The sequence below is a fragment of the Phymastichus coffea genome, unplaced genomic scaffold, assembly GCF_024137745.1.
Source record: "Phymastichus coffea isolate CEN01 unplaced genomic scaffold, Cenicafe_Pcof_1.1 PCOF00002, whole genome shotgun sequence".
NCBI lineage: Eukaryota > Metazoa > Arthropoda > Insecta > Hymenoptera > Eulophidae > Phymastichus > Phymastichus coffea.
Window position 1 is genome coordinate 9,090,869 of NW_026706813.1, and position 26,648 is coordinate 9,117,516.

At 45.2% G+C, this 26,648-nt stretch overlaps 1 protein-coding gene across 1 annotated transcript in view; it reads left to right on the top strand.

The window, feature by feature from the left end:
• Positions 1–26,648, top strand: part of LOC131663209 (neuroglobin-like) — a 506,796-nt gene that overhangs the window by 393,871 nt on the left and 86,277 nt on the right. Inside the window, exon 3 of the mRNA XM_058933441.1 lies at positions 215–446. Coding sequence (XP_058789424.1) covers positions 215–446 — 232 coding nt within the window. The remainder of the gene's footprint in view (positions 1–214; positions 447–26,648) is intronic.

Sequence of the window (26,648 nt, forward strand, 5' to 3'; positions counted from 1 at the left end):
CAGGTAACGCCGACAGTAGATTCAAAATTAAAAGAATTACTGGTTTCCCTTGAATTATTGAAGACTAAAATGACATCTTTACATATTCATACAATCAAGCTTATGTCTCCTGCAGGCATCGATAGTATAATTGAGATATTTTAGATCTTCTTAAATTTATGTTATATTTAAATCATAACGAGATTTTGTTATTGTGTTGATTTTGTTATTGCAGGTTATTTGAAGAGAATACTGATGTTATAAGCTTTTTCGACAAAATGAAACATTTAAGAACGAAAGAGGAACGATCCTCAAGTACTGAACTAGCTGACCATGCGCAAAAAGTGATGAATGCGCTTGATGAAGGAATTCAATGTCTTGATGATATGGATATATTTCTAACATTTTTACATCAAATTGGTGCTACGCATTCAAGAATACCTGGGTTTAATAGAGAACTATTTTGGGTGAGATTTCTGATTCAATCAAATTAATATGATATATTTGGTATTTTTATTTCTGATTCTTTAATAATTAAATATAGATAATTGTTCCTAAGTTTGAATGACCATTGACAAAAAGTAAGGGTAATTAATGTTTGACAAATAGTAGGAATGAATGTTAGAGTAACGAAGAGAGTGGTCTTAAGCATAGTGTATACAGTGAAAATATCTATTTTATTCTTTACTTGAAATAAGAAAATGAGTATAGTTCAGAATTTAGCACGACTCAGATAGCTGAAAATTAGAGCAAGAGAACATTATTAATTTACTTTCTAAATATGCCTCGTTGAATTTTTTGATTTGATGGATTGTTATTACCTTTATCATAGTTAGATATTCTTTTCATACTCAATTGAATTATTTTTCGACTTACGAGGGAAAACAGAGAGGTAGGGCGGTGTCTGCCACCGATTTTCTTTAAACTTTGCATACGTGTAGAGTATAGAAAAATATTAGACACGTGTTTTTTATTAATGGTCCGTACGGTAATTTACAGAGTTAAAACAGGATTATGAATTATTATACTGTAACTGGACGTATATTCGTGGGAAGGGACATAGCAGCGTACGTGACCGCGAGTGTGCGCTCGCGCCAGAAAGGCGCCGTATTTGCGTACAAGGTCACACATGCAGAGAGGACGCTGGATCTTCGCCCGATGGTTGGGCCAGCTTTACACCTCGGTGAAGCTGTTCGACGTAGCTGCTACCTCGTTAATTACTCTCTCGACGTGAGAAGTCGAGGAGCGGGTGATCGAAGAGTACTAGAAGGGAGAAGGATCGCGAAAACTGTCGCGACCGCGGCCGGTGCATTCGATGCTAGTGGGTTCGTTCGGTAAGAGACTTTAGAAAAATGACCGATAAAAGATAGCTAGTTGGATCGCCTTACGGACGACCGCTATAAAAGTCATAACAACAGTGACAAAGTCAGGCCGGACGCATGCAGCTGATAAACCGCCTTACGCGTGAGAGAGAGATTGTATGCAAAGCTCAGTAAAATCTGGCTTTTGATAAAATAAAATCACGCTCTCACTCGCAAACAATACAAATTAGCCGTTATCTTAGCTTTACCGTCAGCCAGCCGATAAGGATTTATCACCTCGCTCTTACTGCAGCCGCTAACGATCAGGCTGGTACGAGTGCCTCTCGTCGAAGACTTCGCCATCTTCGCGATGTTGTATCTCTAGCTTGTCGAGCTCGGAGAATACTCTTGTACTTGAGGTAGGCCACGATTTCGTCAGCAGATCGTCACACGAAATTATACTCGAGAAAACTTAAAATGTGTGTGAAAAATTTTGTTTTTTGCATTCTTAGTTTAGTACGTAAGGAATTTCGAATATTCAAAATCTTTATAGTGTTTCTTTTGAGATTTCTAAAATAGGACTAAATCAGGTCCAATTCATAAATTTTGAATGTTAACCTTTGTCATTTATCGCAAATTCGAATTCTAGAGGAATTCGTGTATCCGAACGTAATATCTAATTTCAATTAAAAAATTTACATTTTAAGTCCAAAATATTGTTCTGTTTCTGTTCTGTTTCTTTTTATCCAAAACAAAAATAATTTTATTTTTATTTAGAAATTCTTCTGAAGAAAGAGTTGTCACATAGTTGACAGCTTTTTTTGTAGAAGATTGTGAATCATTTTTACAGACTGACTGATGGATTATTGAAATCGGCAGCTATCCTTACCCACTAAACATATATCTCCTTTTACGCCTGACACCAGCTCGGTACCGTTAATCACATTACTTCGGACTGGGTAGCTGTCGTAAACACATCATTTGAATATTCCTTCCTTACTTTCAATTATTCATTTATAGACAACCATCCTCTTTCTTACCTCGCAAGATACTTTCAACGTATGCTATGTCCAAACTTCAAGGTTCGTTATCATCAGTTTCGTGTATTATCTGGCATGATCATCGAATTTAGTACCATTTCGACTTCATAGCTGTCCAGCGGTTATACAAGAAAATCGTATGTTCCACATCGTCTCAGGCATTTTGGTAGGGTAAGATTATACGTACAATATGCAGGGCAATCTCTCATGCTTGCTAGGCTAAATTCTCGCTCTCTTACTTTTAGTGACCCAGAAGTGCATATCTGGTTTTCAAGGCAGCACCCTTTTGAAAGTCATAGTATGTTGCCGGTCAAGGGTCACTGCTGTACCGTAGACCTTTCCCAAAGTGGATTTCAGCGATTCTATGCACACGTGGGAGTGTCTAGTTTATAAAGCCCTCAGTCACCCATACTCCACCAAGGAGTTACCCATTTATAGGTCCCTCTCTAGTATTCATGAACGAAACCTGTTTGTAGGGTTGCTCAAACTAATTTCTGCTTCAATTCCCTCCCGGAACAGTCGCCAGTGCGAGTTCGATTAAATACTGATGAGTGAGTATTCACGTCAGTAGATTACCACTATCTCTGCATCATTCACGAGTTAGAGCTTCTTTTTATCCATTTTCGTTATAGCGCTTATGCGAGGAGCATTGATACGATGAAAAACATTTCTAATGAATAATGCGTGGAACGTGGGAATTGACTCCTTCCAGGAGTAGTGTTACCATACTCGAGGCTGGTCCACCATTATTATTATTATTGTTTTTATTATTATATATTTTTTTAATTTCTGCAGCGAATAAACTGGATTGCTCCAGCCATCTGTGTCAGGAGTCTGGTGGTCCACGTGGACTGTCTAACCCACCATCCGTCGAGCATGCTCCTGAAGGTACTCAGAAGTATGTCCCCCGGATAGGAAATTCCACCTTCTGTCCAACCCTCAGCAGGGGACCACTTTTATATTATTTCGCAGCTGCGAGTTCTGTCCAAACAGCTGTTCGTTTCGTTGGTTTCGTTAAGTCTTTTCGTCCATTTTATTTATTCAGACATCATTCACCAGCGGTATTTTTCATACATTCATCCAAAGTTCAGGCATCCGTTCACGTCCAGTCTCGACAAAGGTAGCGATCGCTGCCCAGCTGTCTTCGTCGTGTAATATTATTATTATAGTAATGTCACAGTATTATCCGGTGTAATTGTACCAGTTTTCCTTTCCAGTTACAATCTGTCTATAATTCATCGTGGGCAATCATATAAAGTGTGCTCTACGTCATTTTTGTTACGTTCACAATATTTATAGTCCGGCGTCTGTACTCCCTTGCATCTAAATAAGTAGTGTCTGAAGTATTCGTGTCTAGTGAGGAATTGGATTAAGTAAAAGTCAAACTTCCCTAACTCTCGTAGCGTCCACGGTTTCAGGCCACTTATCAAGAGTCTTATCTACGTTGCCATCTCGTTTCTTGTCAATCGTTCGTTCCAGTCGTTTAGTGTTCCACAACTGCCGCGTTGGTTCTCCCTACACCAGCGGTTATCTCGTACGTCCGTTTCCGTTCCTTGGCGAGCAGGTTTGCGGGAATAACTTCCGTCACGACCAGGACTGCCTCGGTCAAGGTAGTTTTGAAAGCGCACACTATCTGCAACGCTTCCTGTCTCTGTACGTTTGTTAGTCGTTTGCGGTATTTCTTAACGTCGAGCTTAGATTTCCGCACCGTACATGATCGAGTGGGCCGTCAATATTAGTAGGCATCTCTTTCCTTGTCTCGATTCGTACATGTTTGCCATGAGATGGGAGAGCGAAGAGCCCTTCAATGCCGCCTTATCGGCCGTTTCCTGTATATAAGGCGAAAAAGGTATAAAAAGTCAGTTTCGTACCGAGGGTAATTCCTTAATATTTCACTTTATCCTTGATCTTCATCCATTCCGTCCCCAGTGACATTGGAATGAGGATTTAAATCCTCTTCCGGTCAGTAGGATTAATTTTGTCTTCCCTAAAATCAGTGACAGCCCGTGTTCTGTCATCCATCTGTTTATCCGTGATATAACCCGGCTCAGCGTCAGCTGTGCCAATTTCAGATCTCGCTGAACGATCACCACCACTACATCGTCGGCGTAAGCGACCAGCGCGGCGTTCTCCGGCATATCCAGCCTTAGCAAGCCGTCGTAAATCGCATTCTAGAAATTTGGTCCCAGAATTGACCCCTGTCCAACTTTTGCTAGCCTGTTCTTCAGTCGTCTCGTACGTGATCCATCTCTCTCGTAGGTAATTCCTTGTTACCCGCATGAGGTAGGCGGGAACATCAAAAGCTCGCCAGAATGTCCTCCCATCAGGTGGAGTTGAAAGCATTTCTAACATCTAATGTCGCAAACAAAACCAGTGATCTTGCTCCGTAGCATATTTGGTTTACACGTTGGAAGGTCTTGGTAACTTTCCTTATTGCGCCTATCGTTAAGTGTCCTTTATGAAAGCCGTGTTGATTGTGAGTTAGTCCTCCAGTTTCTGTGATTGCAACCGTTAGTTGTGATCTCAGTAGTGCTTCGTATAGTTTTCCCACGGTGTTTAACAGACTCACGGGTAGGTCAAGACATCCAAGTTTCTGGACTACTATCTTGTCACCTAGTCTTTAGGAATCTCTGTCCACATCCTCACACAGTCTTCTCCAACATCGTTTCTTGCTGTCCTTGATAGCTTAAGTCAGTTTTTTACGTGTCGTCTTGTAGGAGTCCGACAATTCTTCGATGTTAGAGTTTCCCCCTGTTCGCGCCTGATATAATCGTCTATGGCACGAGTAGGTAAACTAGAAAGGCCATAACTCAGAGGGGTATCAGCTCACTGAGTTGAGATGCCTAAGCTGATGCTGTGCATCTTCAGCTCAGCACTGTCAACTCATCTCACCTCCTTCCCCCCCTACTAAGCGGCCCGTACATGGTCGAATCACCTCCCCCCTACTGAGTTATACCGGTGCGTTCTACGCATTCCCCCCTCCTCTATACTATGCTAATGTGCTCTGACGACCGTGTGTTCTCTGCACTTCCTCCGACCCCACTGATCTAATGTGCTCTCGATGCCCGCGCGCGTTCTGTGTTACGCGTTTTGATTTTTATTGTGTGTATGTGTGTGTGTGTGTTAAATTTTTAAATTTATCGAAAAAAAAAACGGACGGATCGGGAGATCGAACGCGCGTTCTCTGGATCTGCAGGCGAATGCTCTACCGCTGGAGCTACTGCCACTGGTACCACGGACGATTCCTATTGTGTATATATTGGCTATACGATTGATATAGGGGGCCCAAGCGCTAATACATACAAATAATAATAATGCTGTTATATATATTATAATGAATTTTATAAATATACTAATTATAATGTATAATTATAATTATAAAATATATATATATACATATATATATATATAGGTAAAAGTGGCAGTTTGGAAAGATATTCATTTTCATAGATAGAACTTTCTATAACATAGTTAGGTGTCGGACGACTTCAATATTAGTGCAAAGTAGATGGCTTTGCCAACTATGGCTTAATAAGCGTATGGTGACTTATGTTTGTTGGTGGCAATTTGGGATGATTTCAATTTTTAGCACTGTACGGTAATTTTAGAAGATTTCAATATTGTTATTGATTAAATACTGTTTATCATTGAGGATCTGGTCATATATGTGCATAGACAGGGTGTCCCATTTTAAATGATAAATCTGAAAATCTCAAAAAGTTGAGACCGTATGAAAAAATTGTCTAGATGAAAGTTGTTCAGGATAGTGGTGGTCATCTACTTATCATGTCAGTGTTAATTTTGAACTTCATTTTCAAGATTATTCGAAGGTTAACTTTATTTTTTTGAATGGGAACCCCTATTTTTTATCCCGGATTTAGAAAGAGCTGGAAATTCTACCCAATTTTTCATTTAGGCGTCATATGTGTGGTCTATTTCGTCCTGTTCATCAATGAAGGCCCAAGGACGTACATTTTTTAATTTAATCCTCTATTTTATAAAATGAAGCTATGATTTCTCGATGTAATTAAAACTTGATCAATTTGGAAAATAAGTTAAAATTTAATGAATTTTTCTTTAATAAAAATCTAATTACGCAAAATTGATAACTATTTTAGCTATTCTTGCTAATCATGTTTAAATTTTTTATAATTTTTTAGAACATTTTTTCTTTAGGTCCCTTAATCACCCAAATTTATCCACATATGCACATGGAGATTACTATGCTCAGGGTTCGGCATCGATCGTTTATATCAAATAAAGGGCTTTTTGGAGCTGACTTCAGTTTGTAGACTCGAAGAACTCTTTCCGATTCATAGAGACTATATAAGGCTCTGGCCACATATGCGCATACGCGTGCGTATAACGGCGTACAAACGCGTTCAAATAACTAAAAATTTTGATAGTGCCAACAACAGAAAGTTACTACTATTTCTCGCATGCCCCAAACGAACACACACTCCCGGAACAAACGTATCATAACGCTATATTATTGAAGGTTATGATACGTTTATTCCGGGAGTAAGTGTGTTCGTTTGGGACAAGCGAAGAATAGTAGTAACCTTCTGTTGTTGGCCGTATCAAAATTTTTAGCTATTTGTATGCGTTTGTACTCACGCGTATGCGCATATGTGGCGAGAGCCTCAAGGAGACGGAACCGTCCTATCCCCTCCGTGTGTATCTCCGAAGAAGACTACTATCTGCCGCGCCTCTCGCGGCGGTTACCCGTAAACTCAAGTTACTGTTACTCAAGTTACTGTTATTCAAGTTAATATTTTCTATCCTCTCTTGTAGCCACGGGCTTTTATCTCGCATGGATTGAATTTTTCGAAAACATTAACTTGAATAACGGTTACTTGAGTTTACGAGTAACCGCCGCGAGAAACACAAAACTTATACTAGCTGCTACATCTCCTATATACAGTCTCCATATTTCAAAACCGTTTATATAAATGAAATATTTTTAATAGTTGAATTAGCATACAAATATGAAAATGCAAGCACAAACCTTGTGTAACCTAGATGATTTAGCTAAATTATTGATTGTTGATTGTGACGGAGAATCACGGCTCGACCGTTGCTCTCCGTCGGGCTCTCACTGTTTCCCCGTGCGTTCTGACGAGCTGGGAGTGTGCACTAGTTGAGCACACTCTAATCGCTCCGTTTCTTTCTGCTTGTTCTATTCTTGAGGTGCGACGGCGACGGCAGCGAATTGGAGAGAGCGAGGGCCGACGTAGAGAGCACAGCGAAAGAGAGAGAGAGAGAGACAGAAGATAAGCGCAAGCCGGCGAAGTGTCGGCAGACCTGCGCGCGCATCTCGCTGGCTTGACGAAGGAACGGGCAGTACCTGCTGAGCTGCCGCACGGCCCACCGTGCGCACACGTTTTTCTACTGAGTTTTGCTCGTGACTTGTAAGTTCTCGCGCCCTCGCCGACGATTTGCGGTTTTTGGAAACATGTGGCCGATGCGCGGAAATTTTATTTTCGAAGATAACTTGTGGAGGCAGCTGAACCGGCACCGGTACACGTGGCGACCGGCGAGGTGACGCGGGAGTGTGCGCGCGTGTGGCCATCTTGGAAGTGGTGAGCGGGAGTTCCGTTGCCGGTCTGCAGCGTGAGGCGAAACGCTGGCGCACACGGATATACGTACACGGACACACGTACACACATACACGTACACAGTCACATCCAAGGGGGCTCACCAACTCACCAACACGTCAACGCATTAACGACAACAATAGTAATAACAATGTGACAGGGCTGATAGCGATGTTCGCTAAGCCTGTGTGCGGCACTCTCCTCGCACGGATGTAGCGGTCGAGCGTGGCTATGGTTGACATAGCATTCACGCACTCGTGTCGTTGCAGGGCCTGGAGAGGGGAGAGCGCGACTGGCGGAGAAGACGGTGCGAGAAGGAGCGAGAGCGCGAAGAGCGTGAGAGAGAGCGAGAGAGGAAGAAGAATGGGCGAGAACGCGGAAAGCGCGGCTCGCGCCGCGAGAATTATGAGAGCGGGAGAGATTGAGGACAGTTGGAAAGTGACCATACGTTAATGAGGTCACGGCGCGAGAGAAGTCAGACGACGCGCCGGGAGAGAGAAACCCCAGGACGAGAGAAGTCTTTGTGTGGCGAGTCTCCGGCTGCTTCCGAGCAGCCTTCCTCGGCGATCATCATCCGACGCCTGAGGAGCCGATCCCGGCCTCCAGCTGCCAACCAGCCGCCGCCGGTGATCCAGCGAGCCCCGCTGCCAGCCGGACTGAGATTCCGCCGTCGCCGGCTCTCCACCAGCAAGCCGCGGGAGGAGCCACCCGGTGGGTTTGTTGCATCTCTATTCCGGCGGTTGCGATCACGACGCTCTCAGGAAGCTCGATTATAATCCGCTTAGCAAAAACATGGATTATGCAAATAGTGCACCATATGGCCAGCCTCGCGGCTGGCCAGGTCACCTTGTGCAAAAATCTTTTGTCAAAGCGGCGGACAGTAGTTGTCTTCCTCAACAGAGAGTGGAGACTTCTCAAACACTTTGTTGTTTTGGCAGAGGATGTTGTAAACTTCTCTTACCTGTACGGGCATGAGCAAATGCAAATGCTGAAATACAAGATGCGTCACCGATTGCCCTTGACAAGCAACTAATGCTAGTCGACCCGAAGTGAATGCAATGTGTATTTGAACGAAGACTTGCAATCACATGTGTGGATGTGTGTACCTTCACGTGGTGGGGCTGAAAACGCTGTTTCTATAAAGAAACAGTAGGTAAAACACACAACGCTCGCCCCTAGGGCAAATGGCCAATAGGCTAAACGACAATAAACAACACGGACCATGACAGAACGTGGTGAGGAGCGGCCCGTAAACGCCCAAACATTCAACGTGGAGTCTACCGCACCCCAAGAGCTCAACTCAAGCCCAGAAAAGCCAAAATCCGGGAATTACTTGAGGGGAAATCTCTTAGGATTGTGGTACCACGCGCCCTCTTAGAGGACGGGAGACCGCTCCGGGAGCTAGTTGCAGAGGATCAATGGTCCCGGCAATCCGAATCTAATTCGGATAGATAAGAAATTACTCCCTATCGACTGGCAATCGGTAGGTGCCACTATTGTGGGTAAAGAGTCACCCAAAGTTCTTTGCCTCGAGCTCCGGGAGTAAGGCCCGACACCTTTGTGTGAGAAAACACAATTTGAATGCTAATCTCGAACGCTAAAACACCTGATTTTAGCCTGGATCTCGGAAATTGATTTGAATGAGTGGCATGACTGGCACGAATATTGAAAACTGCCTGGGGAGTCGCCTTGTCGGCTAGGCGAGACCCCGCCCCTGACCCAAGTCAGAAAATTAATCGAAAGAGCAGAGATCAATATCAGCGAGTCATAAAAGCCTTCCATGGAAAGCGAAATCAGAGACTCGGGCAAAATTAGAACACAACCTTTCGAATGACGGATACCCACCAGCGTGAGCGGGGACGACCGAAACGCAATGGGAAGACATGCCCCGGCACGTCGAAGCGATGGACCTGTGAGTCGTGGGAGAAATCCCTTAATACAGGTACGCAGGGTGGGATGTATTTCGAACGCGAGCCCAGGAGGGGAGGTTTAGCTGTTTGATCGTCTTAGGAATCTTCCTCTGGCTGTCCTGGCTGAGTCTCTCTTCTGACATCCCACTTTTGGGTTGGCCTCTGCGGGGTAGTGGTACCAGGTCAAGCAAATCTCGTAAGATTTGTATACTGCGTGCTTCCGACGCAGTAGACGTTGGGGCAACTAGAGTCCCGTCGCTCCCAAACCGAGGGTCAAGCCTTTAGTTCCGCTCTCCTTGAGCGTCGAACCGTGAAAAGATCGGTACTCCTTTCGAGGAGGTCGCCGCCTTAGATCAAAAAGGTTCCGACTCACTGAGTGCGCCAGGGATGTCGTAGCAAACTTGACTTCCGGATCCCCAATATATTTGAAAGCGAAGGGGAGAAAGACAGTGGGCTATGCCAACTTATTGGCGCCCAGAGAGAGGGATGGAAATGTCTCGATTACGCTATACCACCCTCAAAACGGAAAAGTGTGAAACAACGCATACACTAGCTGCATCTCTATTCCGCGACTCTCTCTCGCGTACCAGCTCTCGCCCGGTACGACGCCGCGAATTAACTTGTCGCGATCACTAGTAGAGCGAATCCGCTCCTAAATATTACGTATTAGTCGCGTATAATAGTTAAGCGATTACGCTCCCAGCCGCCGCCTGCTGTCGCGTTTGGAGGATTGAGCGAACGCACTCACCACTTTCGTATTCATATTCGTAGATGTACTTTCGTTGAAGTAAATAAAAGGGATCGCCTCTTTGTACTTATCCCGAATCTTTCTATTCACCTTTCCCGTCATCGCGGTAGGTTTGCTCCTGTGGAAGTCAGCGCCGGCTTCCTTCACCGGAAAAGGACCGTTTAATAACTCGCAGGGGGCATAGCAGTGGCACACTTAGCTATGTTTCGAGGATAAATCCCCCCCCCCCCTTTGCAACAACAATAACAACGGTAGTGAACACAGTAACGATAACGGGAGCATAACAACAATACCACTAACAACGAGGACGGGAACAACAACAAGAACACTATTAACAACGCCGACCGGAACAACGAGAGCGGCGACAAAAACAAAAGCCTCGCCGAGAGAGTATTCAAGGAGCTGAAGGGGACTTTTCATCTAGCCGTCGCCTTTGTTTTTCTTTTCAGAGTATCTACTTGCGGGATCTGCAGGGACAAGGACGTAACAGACAATCTAAGTCGACTCGGGGCAAGGTTGGTGCGGTGTTTCTCTTTCTCTCTCTCTCTCTCTTATCCGAGGCGCCGAACAGACACCTCGCAGTTCGGCAGCTCTGCCGATTGCAAGGTCGCGCTTATTGTGTTCGGGCGGTCGTTGTTCGTACACAGCGAAGTTTTGTTTATTTTTGTAATTTTCTTTATTCCTGTAAGTTTTCTTTATTTTTGTAATTTTCTTTATTTTGTAATTCTCTTTATTTTGTATTTCCTTATTTTGTATTTCTTTTACCGTTTGTTTATTGTGATTCGCCGATCATTTGATTTTAATTTAAGTTCCTTTTGTTTGATTAGTTTTCCGTGTTTAAGTTTGCTTACTTGATTTTTTTGTTATAATTATTATTAAAGACCTTTTTTCCACTTAGTCTCCGCCTCCGTTATTTACCCACACAGTCACTCCTGTCCCCTGTACAACAGTCCGTGTACAGGCGCGACGAACTCGATCTAAAATTACGGATCCAGGGGGGGAGGAAACGGGGACGAACAGGGAATATTGGCTAGAGCTTGAGGAACGTCTTGAAGGCCGCTGGCAAGTTATGGACGGGGAAAATGGCCAGAACTCGCACAACGGACAAGATGGGTGGCGCCGGCCGAGGGTGGCAGCGCCCCCCGGCGAAACATCGCGGCGGGTTGCCCCCTCGGTCGAGGCGCCGACTGGCATCGACGAATAACCGAACTCTACTGGGTCATCACCTGATGCAGCACCCGTTTCGGTGGGCTGGAACGCGACGAAGGAACTGGAAGCTTCGTCGGTTTCGGCGGGGGCGGTGGTCGTGGAGGTCACGACTGACTGCTCGGCTGCATCCGACGGTGAGGACCCTGTACTAGACGTCGCCGTAGAAAACCGTTCGCTACTCATACTGCTCATTGGCGGTAAACCATACAGCGCCCTGTTCGATACAGGGGCACAAGTATCGGTTGTGGGCCGCCGGATCACGCAAGATTTCCGAACTCAAGTGCAGAGAACCCCTGTCGTGGTGAATGATTTCTCGAACACATCAGTCAGCATGCTCGGGAAGCTGCGGCTGATGATCGAGATCGATACGGTGATCCGGTCAATTGAGGCATATGCGTGCGAGCAGGACTTGCAGTACGATATATTTCTGGGACAGGATTTCATCCGTGCGTTTGGTTTCCGGTTGGATGCCAAAGAGGACACATGGAGTGTCGAAGGCCGAGAGTTGTGGCACCACTTCGCGCAGAGAGTGGGGGACTGTATATACTTTCCCTACCGGCCGAGGAACCTGAGCTTGGTAGCGGAGGTGGGAGGGCTCTCGACATTACGGGAACCCCAACGACTTCAAATTAAGGCGCTGGTGCGACGTGTAGTACCGAAGGAGTCACCCGCGCAGACGGACCTGATTGAACACGTCATCGATGTACAAGGTGCGAGGCCAATCAAGACACCCATGCGCAGATACTCCCCGCAGGTCACCGAGTTCATTCGTCAGGAGGTCGCGGATTGGCACAAAAAGGGGTTGATCCGCCCGTTCCAGAGCGAGTGGTGCAGTGCACCGGTGGTCGTCAAAAAGCACGACGGAAGTTATCGACTGTGCATCGACCTGCGACCGGTGAACAAAACCACTCGCATCGACGCTTATCCGATGCCAGGGGTATATGTGGTACTCGATCGGTTGCGGAGGGCCCGGTACATTTTCAAAATTGACCTAAAGAGCGCTTATCTCCAGGTACCCGTGCACGAAGATAGCAAGAAGTACACGGTTTTCGGAGCACCGGGTTGTGGTCTTTGGGAATGTAACCGGATGATCTTTGGGTTGGTCAATGCCCCGGCAACTTTCATGCGCTTGATGGACGCACTGTTCGGACCAGATTTCGAGCCGCACGTGTTCAAGTACCTCTACGACGTGATCATAGTCACGGAAACGTTCGAGGACCACCTAGTGTGTTTCAAGAAGGCGTTAAGGCGCATGGTCAAGGCGGGACTGGAAATTAACGTCGAGAAGAGCCAGTTCGGCTGCTCTAGTGTGACATTCTTGGGATACCTCCTCGACGAGAATGGGCTGCGGCCAGACCCCGACCGCGTGGGGCCCGTTCTGGATTTTCCAGCCCCACGGAACATCAAACAGCTGCGCCGATTCCTGGAAATGTGTGGATGGTACTCCAGGTTTATCGAGCACGAGTCGCATCTAAAAGTACCCCTAACGAAGCTGCTGCGCAAGAACCAGGTCTGGCACTGAGGCTTCGAACAACAGCAAGCGTTCGATTCGCTGAAGCAAGCGTTGACTGAGGGACCCGTACTGGCACGTCCGGATTTCACCCGGAAGTTCTACGTGCACTGTGACGCGTCGTCCTGTGCGTTAGGAGCCTGCCTGATGCAGAAGGACGACGAGGGGTACGACCACCCGGTGTGTTACGCGAGCCGCACACTGAACGAACACGAGAGGAACTACACCGTGTCAGAGCTCGAATGCCTTGCCCTGCTGTTCGGCATTCACAAGTTCAGACCGTACATCGAGGGCGCGCAGTTCATTGCAGTCACCGACCATACGGCTCTGACTTGGCTGAAAAATAAGAAAGATCCTTCGGGGCGGTTGGCCCGCTGGATCCTTGAGCTACAGCAACGGGACTTCGAGCTGGTATATCGTAAAGGAGTATACCATCACGTTCCGGACGCACTGTCTCGTGGGGTGGGGGCCCAGGAGGACATTGCAGCGTTCGAAACCATCGTCGACCCATGGTACCTCCAACGACTGAGGGACGTGGAGTCAAAACCACAGAAGTTCCGACACTGGAAAATTGAGGCCGGAATGCTGTACAAATATGGTACCAATGAACTCCTGGACCCAGTAACCCATAAAGAGCAGTGTTGGCGGCTCGTCGTACCGGAGGAGCGCCGATCACGGGTTATGCGAGACGCTCATTGCGAGCCGTCTGCGGGACAACTCGGCCGCGAGAAGACGTATGACCGCATCGCTCGCGAGTATTTTTGGCCGGGCATGTGGTACGATGTGCAGAAATTTGTGCAGTCATGCCAACTGTGCCAACGTCATAAGGGTGAGCAAGACGTACCGAAAGGCCTGATGAGCAAGCGGGTGGTCGAGCGCCCGTGGGCAGTCATCGCCACGGACGTAATCGAACTACCCCACAGTAAGAACCGGTACAAATACCTAGCGGTATTTCAGGACCTGTTCACTAAATGGGTGGAGTTCAAACCACTTACAGTTGCTACCGTAAAGACCCTGGGGAGTGCCCTTGAGGAGCTACTCCTCTTCAGATGGGAAATTCCCGACTACCTCGTTAGCGACAGTGGCAAGAACTACTGTGGGGCCGAATTCAGGGCTATCCTCAAGGAGTTCGGGATTGAACATGTGCCTTGCCCACTCTACCACCAACAGGCCGATTTTTGCGAGCGGGCGATCAAGACATTGAAGACCATGATCTCAATCTTCATAGATCACGACCATCGCGACTGGGACAAGCACCTACACGAGTTCCGGCACGCGATGAACACGGCTGTACAGTCGACTACGAGGGTATCGCCCGCGTTCCTGAACTTCGGAAGAGAACCTCGCCCAGCCAAAAGCTTACGCAGCGAGGTGGAGAAGAAGGGACCGTTGGTGCGTCTCTCCCCCGAGGAATAGGTCGATCGGATGAAGCGTCTAAACGCCCTGCGGAGCCTTGTGACCAGACACATCGAGCAGGCACAAAATAACCAGAAGAAGTATTACGATCGTGGTCGTCGATTGGCCCAATTCCGAGAGGGCGACATGGTGTAGCGAAGGTCGCACACCCTCTCTAACGCGCCGAAGGGTAGGAGCGCGAAGTTAGATCCCTTGTACATCGGGCCGTATAAAGTGCTGGAAGTGCTGTCCCCAGAGCTGTATATCCTGACGACGGACAGCAAGAAGCAGGTGAATCGCGTACACGTAAAGGAATTAAAGCGGTATATCCCACCGCGAAGACAAAATTAGAATGTAGGAAGGAAAAGGAGAGGGGGGGCCGCGAGCTAGGAACTTCCGCAGATCACGGCACACGCGTCCATCCTTTTTCCCCTTCGATCCGTGAGATCTATATAGGTCCCACCTGCGTCCACTCCTGCACTAACCTGGCGGGGAACCACTTCAGTGCTACTAACCCAATTTTCAAAGGGGGTACCGAGTGAGGACGTAACTTGTTTTGTCTGCTTACAGGAGGCTCCCGACATGAGTCAGGACGAGGAAGTCGGCCACCTTCAGGCGCTGGTGAACCCGGACCGGGGACAGGATTTGACGACTCCCGCAGAGCCTCTGGAGGGCTCGGGGGTGACCGTGGTTGGCAGCCCTGCCACTACGGACCCGCCAACAACGTACCCTCCCGGGGTGCGGGGGCCCGCCCCCCACCCCGGTCCTGATGGGCAGAGCCCGGATGGGGATCTCGGCTCGACTCCCGAGTCGGACGCGGACGCAACGGGCGAGGTCAGTGGTGGCGCGCCCCTGGCGCCGCCGGCCGCTAGCCCACTCCCGCCGCACCTGGAACAGCAGACTCGGGAGTAGCGGGAGAAGGAGGCCCTCAGGGCCTTCTTCGTTCCGCTGGAGTCGGTCCCTCATCAGGGCCGGGCCGAGTGGGATAACCATCTCAATACCGCCCTAGCCCGTCAGGCGCTCCCGCTCCAGCAGGCGCTGGCCAACTTGGCTTCTCGCAGACCGCGAGACTGCACTGGGATCGAGCGCGCCTACGCTGGGGTCGCCATGGGCCTCCAAACCGCCCGCACCTGGGGTTTACGAACCCATATAAAACCGGGCACCCCGGGTTTGCATTTCGGAGAGGCAAAAAGGGAGGACCGTGGCTCCCCGCCGACGGTCCGGGAGGAACCCCTGGTTCCATCGCGTGCCCCGAGGGGGGATGCAAAAATCCCCCTCGAGGTGCAGTTCCTCCCGGCGTCGGCCGAGCCGGAGGAAAGGCCACGTAGGGTGCTCCCACCGATGCAGCCCGGCGGTCGGGGCCTCTTCCCCCCTGAGAGATATCGAGACGAGGACGCACCCTCGAGGAAAAAGAAGGCTGGGCGGCTTCCCGACTTCTCCATGGACGTAGAGTTCCGCTACGTCGGCGATAGCCCGTCCTCACGGGAAACTTTGACCGCGAGGGTGGAGGCGACGAGTCGGTATGAGACGGACCAAGGCGCGTCCGGAGAGGTCGAACGAACCCAAACCTCGAGGGTGGAGCCGGTTCTCCCTGAAGTGATGAACCCGGACGAGTCCGATCCCGTGGGGGGGTGGAGAGCCCTGGGCTGGTCTCGCCCTCGAGGTCGGGGATGACTAGCGGTGAACCTGCGGTTGAGGGGGAGACGTCGGACCAAACGCGTTTGTGGAGCCCGTTCATCAACGGTGACGGGGTCTTCTGGAAGATATACCCGGATGTCCGTCGCCGCCGAAGGACATGGGCTGGAGCCAAGCGTGTCCTGGCCGAGAAGAGGGCCCTCCTCGCCGCAATCTCGGGTACGTCGGAGACGCCCCCCCGCGTCGACAAATGTACCCGCCGCCCAATGCCCAACACGACACCCAACACCCTCGGCAGCCACGCCGGCATTGACGTCAGTGGCCGCACCACCCTTGGCGCCGCCGGAGCCGTCGGCGCCGTCACCACTTTTTCCCCGTTCGATCGTCCTGGCATACCTTGCCGGACTGTCGATCGGGGACCGGCTACGTCTCGTCGCTGAGGCGAGCGAGCTCTCGCAGCCTCCACCCCGTCGGGAAGACCAGTAAGACGGGCAAGCGACGAGGTAAGTCTTGCGTGGTTTTACCTAGTTCACTCCGGGCGTCCCCCGTCTTTACTTCTACGTCTGCCTCAAACTAATCTTTTTTCTTTGACTATCTCTGCTACCTAGAAACTAAAGGTCGTCCTGTCGACGGCCCGGAAGACGATCTTGTACGGATTTTCAGTGCTCGCTCGTTCATTTTCCGTTCTCCAATTCGATTTGCGGTTTTTGGAAACACGTGGCCGGTGCGCGGGAATTTTATTTTCGAAGATAACTTGTGGAGGCAGCTGAACCGGCACCGGTACACCTGGCGACCGGCGAGGTGACGCGGGAGTGTGCGCACGTGTGGCCATCTTGGAAGTGGTGAGCGGGAGTTCCGTTGCCGGTCTGCAGCGTGAGGCGAAACGCTGGCGCACATGGATATACGCACACGGACACACGTACACACATACACGTACACAGTCACGTCCAAGGGGGCTCACCAACTCACCAACACGTCAACGTATTAACGACAACAATAGTAATAACAACAATAACAACGGTAGTGAACACAGTAACGATAACGGGAGCATAACAACAACACCACTAACAACGAGGACGGGAACAACAACAAGAACACTATTAACAACGCCGACCGGAACAATGAGAGCGACGACAATAACAAAAGCCTCGCCGAGAGAGTATTCAAGGAGCTGAAGGGGACTTTTCATCTAGCCGTCGCCTTTGTTTTTCTTTTCAGAGTATCTACTTGCGGGATCTGCAGGGACAAGGACGTAACAGACAATCTAAGTCGACTCGGGGCAAGGTTGGTGCGGTGTTTCTCTTTCTCTCTCTCTCTCTCTCTTATCCGAGGCGCCGAACAGACACCTCGCAGTTCGGCAGCTCTGGTTGGTTATGAGAGGCGTAAAGGTTATAAGTGTTTTGCGTGCTCGGCAATTTCTTGCTATCGAAAAATATGGATCAAAGGATTTGCATCAAATTTTGTGTAGAAAATAAAATAAAGTGCTCCGAAACACTTGAATTGTTGACGGTGGCATACGGTGAAACTGTTCTGAGTAAAAAAAATGTTTACAAGTGGTACAAACTCTTCCAAGATGGCTGGGAAGATGCCAATGACGAGCCTCGCTCTGGACGCCCAAGCACGTCAACAACTGATGAAAACGTTCAAGCAGTGAAGAAAATTGTTCTGGAAAATCGTCGAATCACTATCAGAGAAGTTGCTGAGGATGTTGATATATCGCTTGGCTCGTGCCATGAAATTTTTTCTAACGTTTTGGGCATGCGACGTGTGTCAGCGAAGTTTGTTCCGAAATTGCTAAATTTTGACCAAAAGAACCGTCGCATGAGCATCGCTCAAGAACTGGTGAATGACGTCAACGACGACCCAGATTTACTCAAAAGGGTCATAACAAGGGTGACGAATCATGGGTATATGGTTATGATATCGAAACCAAAGTCCAATCGTCCCAATGGAAGAGCCCAGATGAGCCAAGACAGAAAAAAGCACGCCAAGTTTGATCAGATGTCAAAGTTTTGCTCACTGTTTTCTTCGATGACCATGGCGTGGTGCATCAGGAGTTCTTACCATATGGACGTACGGTCAATAAACAATATTATCTTGAAGTTATGCGCCGTTTGCGAGAAGCAATACGAAGAAAACGCCCAGAATTGTGGAAAAACAATTCATGGCTTTTGCATCACGATAATGCCCCTGCTCACTCATCTTTGCTTGTGAGAGATTTTTTGGCCAAAAATAACACCACAATCATGCCTCAGCCCCCATATTCACCGGATTTGGCCCCATGCGACTTTTTCATGTTCCCAAAACTAAAGAGACCTATGAAAGGACGGAGATTTGCAACGATTGAAGAGATAAAGACTGCATCGCTGGAAGAGCTCAAGGCTATACCTAAAAGTGCTTATGAGAAGTGCTTTGAGGATTGGAAAAACCGTTGGCATAAGTGTATTGTATCTGAAGGGGATTACTTTGAAGGGGACAAGATAAATATTGATAAATAAATAAATATTTTTTCTTAAAAATACAAAGTCACCTTACTTTTTGAACATACCTCGTACACTTTTGAGGTGTAATCTGATGGTTATGACTTCACCGCGAAAATTAATTAAATTTCCGTCTTGACCGACGATGCGTAATTGTAAATAATCTACAGACTTTTTTGTAACTGGAAGATAAATCACGTGAGAGGGAATTTCAATTATTTTATATCCAGGCGGTACTGCTGGAAAAAAATTCGTGAATATCGCGAACGGTGTTTCCGTTCAAGTAAGCTCCAGCGGTTATATTACACTCGACTCTCACAACGTTTACCCTGAGAATGCTGACGGGCAGATCAGAGTTGTGAGAAACGTTTGCCTCTAATGTACGTTGTGAAAAACCCAACAATCGTCTAATAGAATTCTGCGGACGAAAATCAATAGATTCAGAACACTTGATTGTACAATTCAAGGTGTTGTTGTATGGTTTCAAACTTAATATTATATTATTATTATCAATGCGGAGAGGCTGCACAGCTCTGCGAAGAAATTTATCAATGTCATCGATCTTGTAGGTCCCGACAGGTATGTCGATAATTTGATTTGCAACGTAAAATTTATTATTATGTACGTCATTATTAGGTATCGAGTTGAACGTTAGGAACTCGACTAAGCCCAACTTGTAATGTTTATGCTGTGATAGTTCTATTGGTGGGAAATAGTGCGCTTCCAACAGCGATGAATTACCCGGAAGAGTCAGAGTTAACGAATCCTCCATGACTGTCTGAACATGACTATCAATATTCTCACGTTGCCTTTTCTTTTTTTACCCTCGCACAAAAACTGTAAGCAAAGGTGGCCGCATACGTGAGAATTGAAATCTTGATATCTTTTCGTATTATATTTGATCTCGATTTCACCGAGATACATCATTAAATCAATAGGCGGCCTAAGATCTCCAAAGCTATCGAAATATGTGACGTTTTCTCCGATTTTGCAATAAGCCACCCACTGCGTTCCTGTTCCTTCGACGTCATCAAGATTGACTATACCTGATTCGTGATAATATGGTCGAGAACTCGGAAAGTCATTTCTCATGAAGACTCCGCGAAAATTTGGTATATTCAAAATTTTTGCATACTTTATCAAGTCGGTGTTTGTGAGGACTCTATCCGGTAGATTTATTTCGAACTTTTTTTTCAAATCTGATCCTAGATAAGGTTTGAGATAAAGTCCGTAGCCTTTTTTATAAAGTTTGAGATACAAGCCTTTTCCCAGAGTAGTGGCCTCCATCGTTTTGTTGTGTCTCTTGTTCTCTTTCAATTGCTGTTTTGCAGATTTTGCATCGTTCACGACTTTTGCGATTCCCACGGGGCCACCAGCTAGAGAGCCATTTGCACACTCAAGCCTGCAAAAAGTAGTATGAGACAGGGTAAAGCTCCACCCATCTTAGTTGATATTGGTAAATTCGTGGAACGTTAATGTTTGCTTTTCCACCTGCTTTCTTAACGGTTGTACGAGCTATTTTGAAAGCAGAACCGATGACTTTGCGCGCACATTTACTCCTGGACCATTTGAATGTGGCCGTTTTGATCACGCTTTCCAAATTAACTAACTTTTTCGTTTCCTTGCGTCCGTTCGACTTGGTTTTCTTTCTTCTCTTCGCGAGACCCATACCAAACTTTGATTTTAATTTCATGGCGTTAGATACAGCGTTAACAGCTGCTCTCTCACCAAAACTAGAATCCTTAGCAAAGACTTTGTTGATCACTTTTTCAGCTAAAATTTTGTCTGCGATATTTCTAGCCTGGATATTTTCTCGATTTTTCGAGTACGCTATATCGTGTTGCTTGCAAGCTGCGTCGAGAGGATTGATTCCTGGATCGCCGCGAGCTAAACGTGTCTGTAACTTAGTTCCTGGTCCGCAATATTAATAGTCTGGAATATGGAGTTCAAATGGAAGTTTATTGATGATATCATTGACGAATCCTCGTCCTTTCTTTGCTCTTTGACGTTTACATATGATCATCACTCGATCAAGTTCAACGCACGAATAACGTTTAAAATTATAAAAACAGGTATATACAAAGCCATGTTATTATGTGTATCCTAATAGACACACATGTTGTTAGTGTCTTTCCAGCAAACGAGCGACACTATAACTCGATGTGGTGTATTGCTGCATACATGAGACCCCGCTCACTTAACGCTCGCTAGTTAATTATTAAATATATTTTAATCGTATAAGTATATTTATAAAAAAAAATCAAATAACTGGAATATATATATGTATATAGGGGTTCTTTATAAAGTTCGAATTAAAGTTTACTCGGAAATTTTAGCAGCTTGGAACCGAGCTTGTCGAAATATCATAGAAAATCATACGGTTTATCCTGTACACATGCATATCATGTTATCCGGGGACGTGCTTAATTTCTAAATACTTAGTCAGCGTAGGCTATAACGCTATGTAATTGAGAAGATCGCGTTACTCTGGCGCGACCGGTATTTATGATAATAAACGGAAACAGTCGCGAAAGCAAAATACCGAAGCCAATATAATTAAAAATTTAACGAACGCATACACGTCTACATATATACATATGTATATATATATATATATATGTAGTTATACACAAAATGAATATGCGGAAATTTGCCAAATGGTAATTAATCCAAATATTGTTATTATTATAGAAAAAAAATAGGTAAGAAGAAAATAAGTTTACACTAATGAACCTTGAGTTACTTACTTGTTAGAAGTTTATTTACTATTATTATTAGTAGGTTTGTCCTCGAAATTATATAGTTATAATTGTGTATATTGTCAAAATATTCGTCCAGTAATATATAATCCTTTTATTTTTTTTTTGTTGGTCCTTATAATAACTGTTATCCTTGTACAAGTAATTATGCTGTAATCGATCTGAACGTACGCCGTATACGTATATATATATATATATATATATATATATGTGTGTGTGTGTGTGTATTTTATAATAATGCGTTAATAGCTGATAGCAAGGATATGAATATACTGATTTGATGAGTTTAACAATAAATAAAAAACTGACTGACAAAAAAAATCTGAGATCAAAACTATATGAAAGCAACTGAATAAAAACTGTATGTAAATCTGAACGGAATACGTCTGCTCGTGATTAGCTCTGGCGCTAGACTGCCTTTGTCAGGCGTGGGCGCTACAGTCATCCCACGCGAGAGTGTTACTACCGTCATCGCATTACTACGCGGCCGCCGAACTGCTTACGCGTGCTTAACGTGTACAATTAATACGCGCGGCGCGATTATACATAATACTAGTACATATAAGTTTTACATTACATATATCAGGATGAATTTTTTAAAAGTTCTCACTTAACATCCTCCCCCCCTTAGAATGATTACCGTCCTCGAGAATTATATGTCCAATGAGAATGAGTAAACATGAATGTTTAAGGATGACGAAAAAGGGTAATATATGTACTATTAAAATGGTTACTATTCGTGTTATATCATTATTTATTATTATATATTTTTTTTTTTTTTTATAAAAGTAGGAGAAAAGAAGAGGGAAAAAAAAAGGGTTTCTAAGGATTGGTGAGGTTAAAGGTTGGTAGCGTTTATGGGCATCGCTGCCAACTCGTCCAACATGTCTTCTAGGATGGTGGTGAATACTAAGTTTTGTCCCACGGATTCTTCGGACTGTTCCGGTTCCACCCAGTCCTCATATTGACATTGTCGTAGATGGAGGTGGAAGCTACGTTTTTCGAAGGACTTGTCACATAGCCAGTGTTTCTTCCAATCTTTACCTATTTGCTTGTTGCATAGGTTTTCATGGGCTTCGAAATCTCTCTTCATGACAATGCCTTTGCATTGTGCATGAAAGACATGCTGATTCTTGTTGTGTAGAGACAGGGGTACAATTCTCTCCAGTTCGTTCAATTTGGCCCCATATACCCTATGGTATAGTCGGACAGCCTCAGCAGCAGAACCTTTGGACACAAATCGCACACTGCAAGTCAAATGGAAGTGCGAACCATATGTCGTGATAGGTGTGAAATACATATAGTCCAGAGTCCCACAGAGTGCCAAGTCTTTGAATACTTGTTCCCGCGAACAGTACATCGGGATTCGGAGGAATACCCGATGTCCAAATTCGTTTTCTCTGATCACAACTCTGGAAGAGTTGGGATTTAAGGACTGGATACTATCATTCAGGTAGTTGTTTAAGGCCGAATGATAGTCCGCGTGGGCGCAGTAGCGTATACGTAGGGACTTGTGTCCATCCAGTCGAGACTCTAATTGATGCAGTTGTTCGATAGGCCCATAAGTTAGAAGGTTTTGGACTACATCAGATTCCGCGGTAGTCCAAGGGAAAGTAATCACTAAGGTGTTTTCTTCTTGATGGTAGGGTGCTACTGTGACCCCTTTTATTAAGGCGTTCATCCTATTGGGCGTTGACATGATTATGTCCTGTAAGATTATGTCCATTTATAAGAAAATAATAGTAGGATAAGGATATACAAGGGAGACATTAGTAAGAGTTTTAAAGAGAGTATATGAATGAATGAAGTTGTGAGTGATAAAGACAGTCTGTGAAGTCCGATTATATGATTATTGTCCTTTTACCCATTTTACATACTAAAATTTAAGGTAAAATAATGCAGGTTTTGATAAATGAAGATGTTCGTAACATTACGAAGCTATATAAAATTGCATATATAGAATAGTTCATGTAAGAGAGGAGTAAAAAAAAATAAAAAAATAAAAAAAATATTTTTCTTATGACGCAGCTGTATCTTCTAAGTATTTTTCATCTTCCGAGTTGACCTCAGTCTCGATTTCTCCGTCAGTCATTTCCAAGTCTTGTTCGATGACCGTTCTTTGTGGACGGTCATATTCTGGATTTGGTTTCTTCCTGTATATTTCAGTAACGTCCATTCCATGTCCTATTCGTGATTCGGTTAGTGTATTAGAGGAGCCGGCGGCTCCGGTGTTTGTTATTTGTACTAATAGATTTGGCATGTATCTAGGTTTCTCCGACAGTCGTTCGAGTGAGTTTGATGTACGCCGTTTTTTGCTAACTTCACGTCGTTCGTTGTTAAATGCAGAATTATTTTTGCTCAACCGCAATGTCCTCTGGTATTGCCACTTGCAAGTATAGAAGTGTTCATCTTCTCGTTTTGCATCGATATAATCGTCACATAACCAGCATAATATGGTTCGCTTCGCTTCTTGTTCACGGTCTTTAGCGTATTGCGCACCATACTCAGGATTACTGAGTTGTAAAGCTCTGGTTGCATCCTTCTCATCACGGTATTGTACATACCCCAATGAAAGTCGTCCTCTATGGTCCCTTACTACTCTATGATATAGTAGTCGTCCAAATTCGGCAAAATGTTCGAAAAATTCAATTTCCCTATTTTGTTCTGGGACCGTACAAGGTAGTCTACAAAATAATCTTTTTTTATTAACGGGTGTCTTTGGTTTTATTATTATACTTTTGTATATTCGAGATCTCAAGTCAGCTGAATATACGGCTTCCTTTCGGGAGGTTCCGGTAATGCCTTGCGCCAGCTTTCTAGCCTTTTCAGCCTGTCTGGTGTCTTGGTATCGGCACAGTGCCAATTTCGTATCCGGTCCTGATGTACTTTCTATGGAGTGGAATTCTATAATCGTCCCTACAGATTCCAATTTTATGAGTAAGTCGCTCAATTTTATGTCGGTCGAATACAAGAATCTAATGCCTCTTGGATCTTCAATACTCGAAGCAAGCTGATTATTCATTATGTCCAAGAAGAAAGCTAGGACTAAAAAAAAATATACGGGTCCGTCCATACTGTTTCCATACACGAGATAAAGTCCGGTACTAATGGTCCCAATTGTGTTAGTCAGTAGTTTAGGTTGTTACAGGGCTTTGTTTCGGAAGTCCCGATTTCATCTCTTGGTTGGTTAAGGGAAAGGGAATTTCGGGGTCGGGTAACATATTAGTAAGATTATGTCGAGTGACGTTAGTTGTTTCTGGCGTATTGGTGAAGGTAATCACAGTAGCAGGGTTCTGTTTTGTGTCCAATTCATTAGTTTTCTTAGTATAGTTAGTACACGTTTCCCATTTCTTTGTTTTCCAACATTTATAAGTTAGCAAGAGTGTAGCAGTTAAGAATATAACTCCATTCACTCCCAACCCTCCGTAGATTAGATTCGAATGATAGGATGTAACTCGTTTATGCTCGCCTACTATTTCCATTTTGTCCATTATTTCGGTTAGTGTTCTTTCTTTATTTTTCCAGCCGACCAATTGAGGTGCCCATTTTATCGTTTCTTGTCGTTTAGGTGATGTTATTTGGAGGTTATCGGGGGATTCATTTAGTATAGGGTAAAGGAAGGATACATTGAGGGTAAGGTCCGGTTTGTAGATATATTGCTCTGTAGCACTTCTATCTATTTCGGTCATTAACGTTGCGTCAGTTGTGTGTCCTATACACCCTGGCGCTAATCTAATAATACCAATGCCCTCCATACGGACAGGTTCATCTTTATGACCCGGACAACTGATACGTAAGTTGTCGGGTTTTATCGCTGAAAACAACCAGGATCCGTCAGATTCGATGTAATTCCACTGCGTCGTTCGTTATGTCCTAATTACTAAGTCACAATTATAGATTTCCTTTTGCGACGGTTGTAATAGCATTCGGACTTCACAATCCTGGTTGAGGTTAATGTCCAGTAGCGGCGCCTTGGTCGGGCAAATAAATGCATAATGTGTACTTATACATTTTTTTAGATTGGTATAATCCAAACGCATATATTGTTTTAGGTCATTGTTCAGGGCCAGATATGGGTATTTGTATCTTATATAGGCTGAATTTCCTGTAGGCGTGTATGATTGCGGGACTAATATGGAATGCAACCTGTAAAGGTTATATGAGTTTCTGTCCACTAAGGGCAGATGCAAGACTATGAATGTCCGTCCTGATTTGTGAATTGCATCTACCTTAGAAATTTTTACAATCTCTTCTATTCTTAAATATTCTGAAGGTATCGGGAAATCCAAGTCATGATATGCGTGTTTGATATCAGAGGTTATTTGGTGTAGTACGCGGCGGTAAGCAGGTCTGAGTGTATTCTACCCTCTCTGACATTATGTAATATGTCCAATAGTCTCCTGGATTCATCAATACAATGATCTAAACGCGCCTTTAGTGCTCTTCCGTAAGAATACAAGAGCATAATGTAGTCCCATTGCTTTCGGTCGTCCTCTACTTTATTTAGTACATCCGTAACTTGCGATTCTAGGCGTGTTATAATCTCGCTATGTTTGTCCATCATAGTATATAATTTGTCCATGCCGGTTAATATTACATGAGTTTTCTTTTCTACTAGGTTTGCCATAGTTTTCTGGTCTGCAAATAGCCGATCTATGTTTTTATTTATCTCATTAGTTTCGTCTTCTGTTACTAGTCCAAATAAGCTATGGCTAAGCGTACCAATGCCTCCAAAAGGCGTTAGACGTTTAGTTCTTATACTATGTGGGCTCCTTATTTTGGGCGGAGTAACACCGTCCATTGTTTTAGAAGCATAAATGACGTCTTCGTGCAAACTATTTAAAGTTTTCATTTTTAGGTCCAGTACTTGTTCTCCCAACGTATTGGCACAGGTCGCCATGTGTAGATGAATAACACATTTGTCATAAAATGAGCGGAAATCTACCGATTGTCGCGACTGTGTTACTAAATAAGCTATATCGAGAGCTATATAAACTTTCCAGTCAGCTCTTTTCATTTTAATCTGACTCAATTGTTCATAGTACAGTCCAGGATTATTGTCTAATTTTTCTATTGTATATGTTT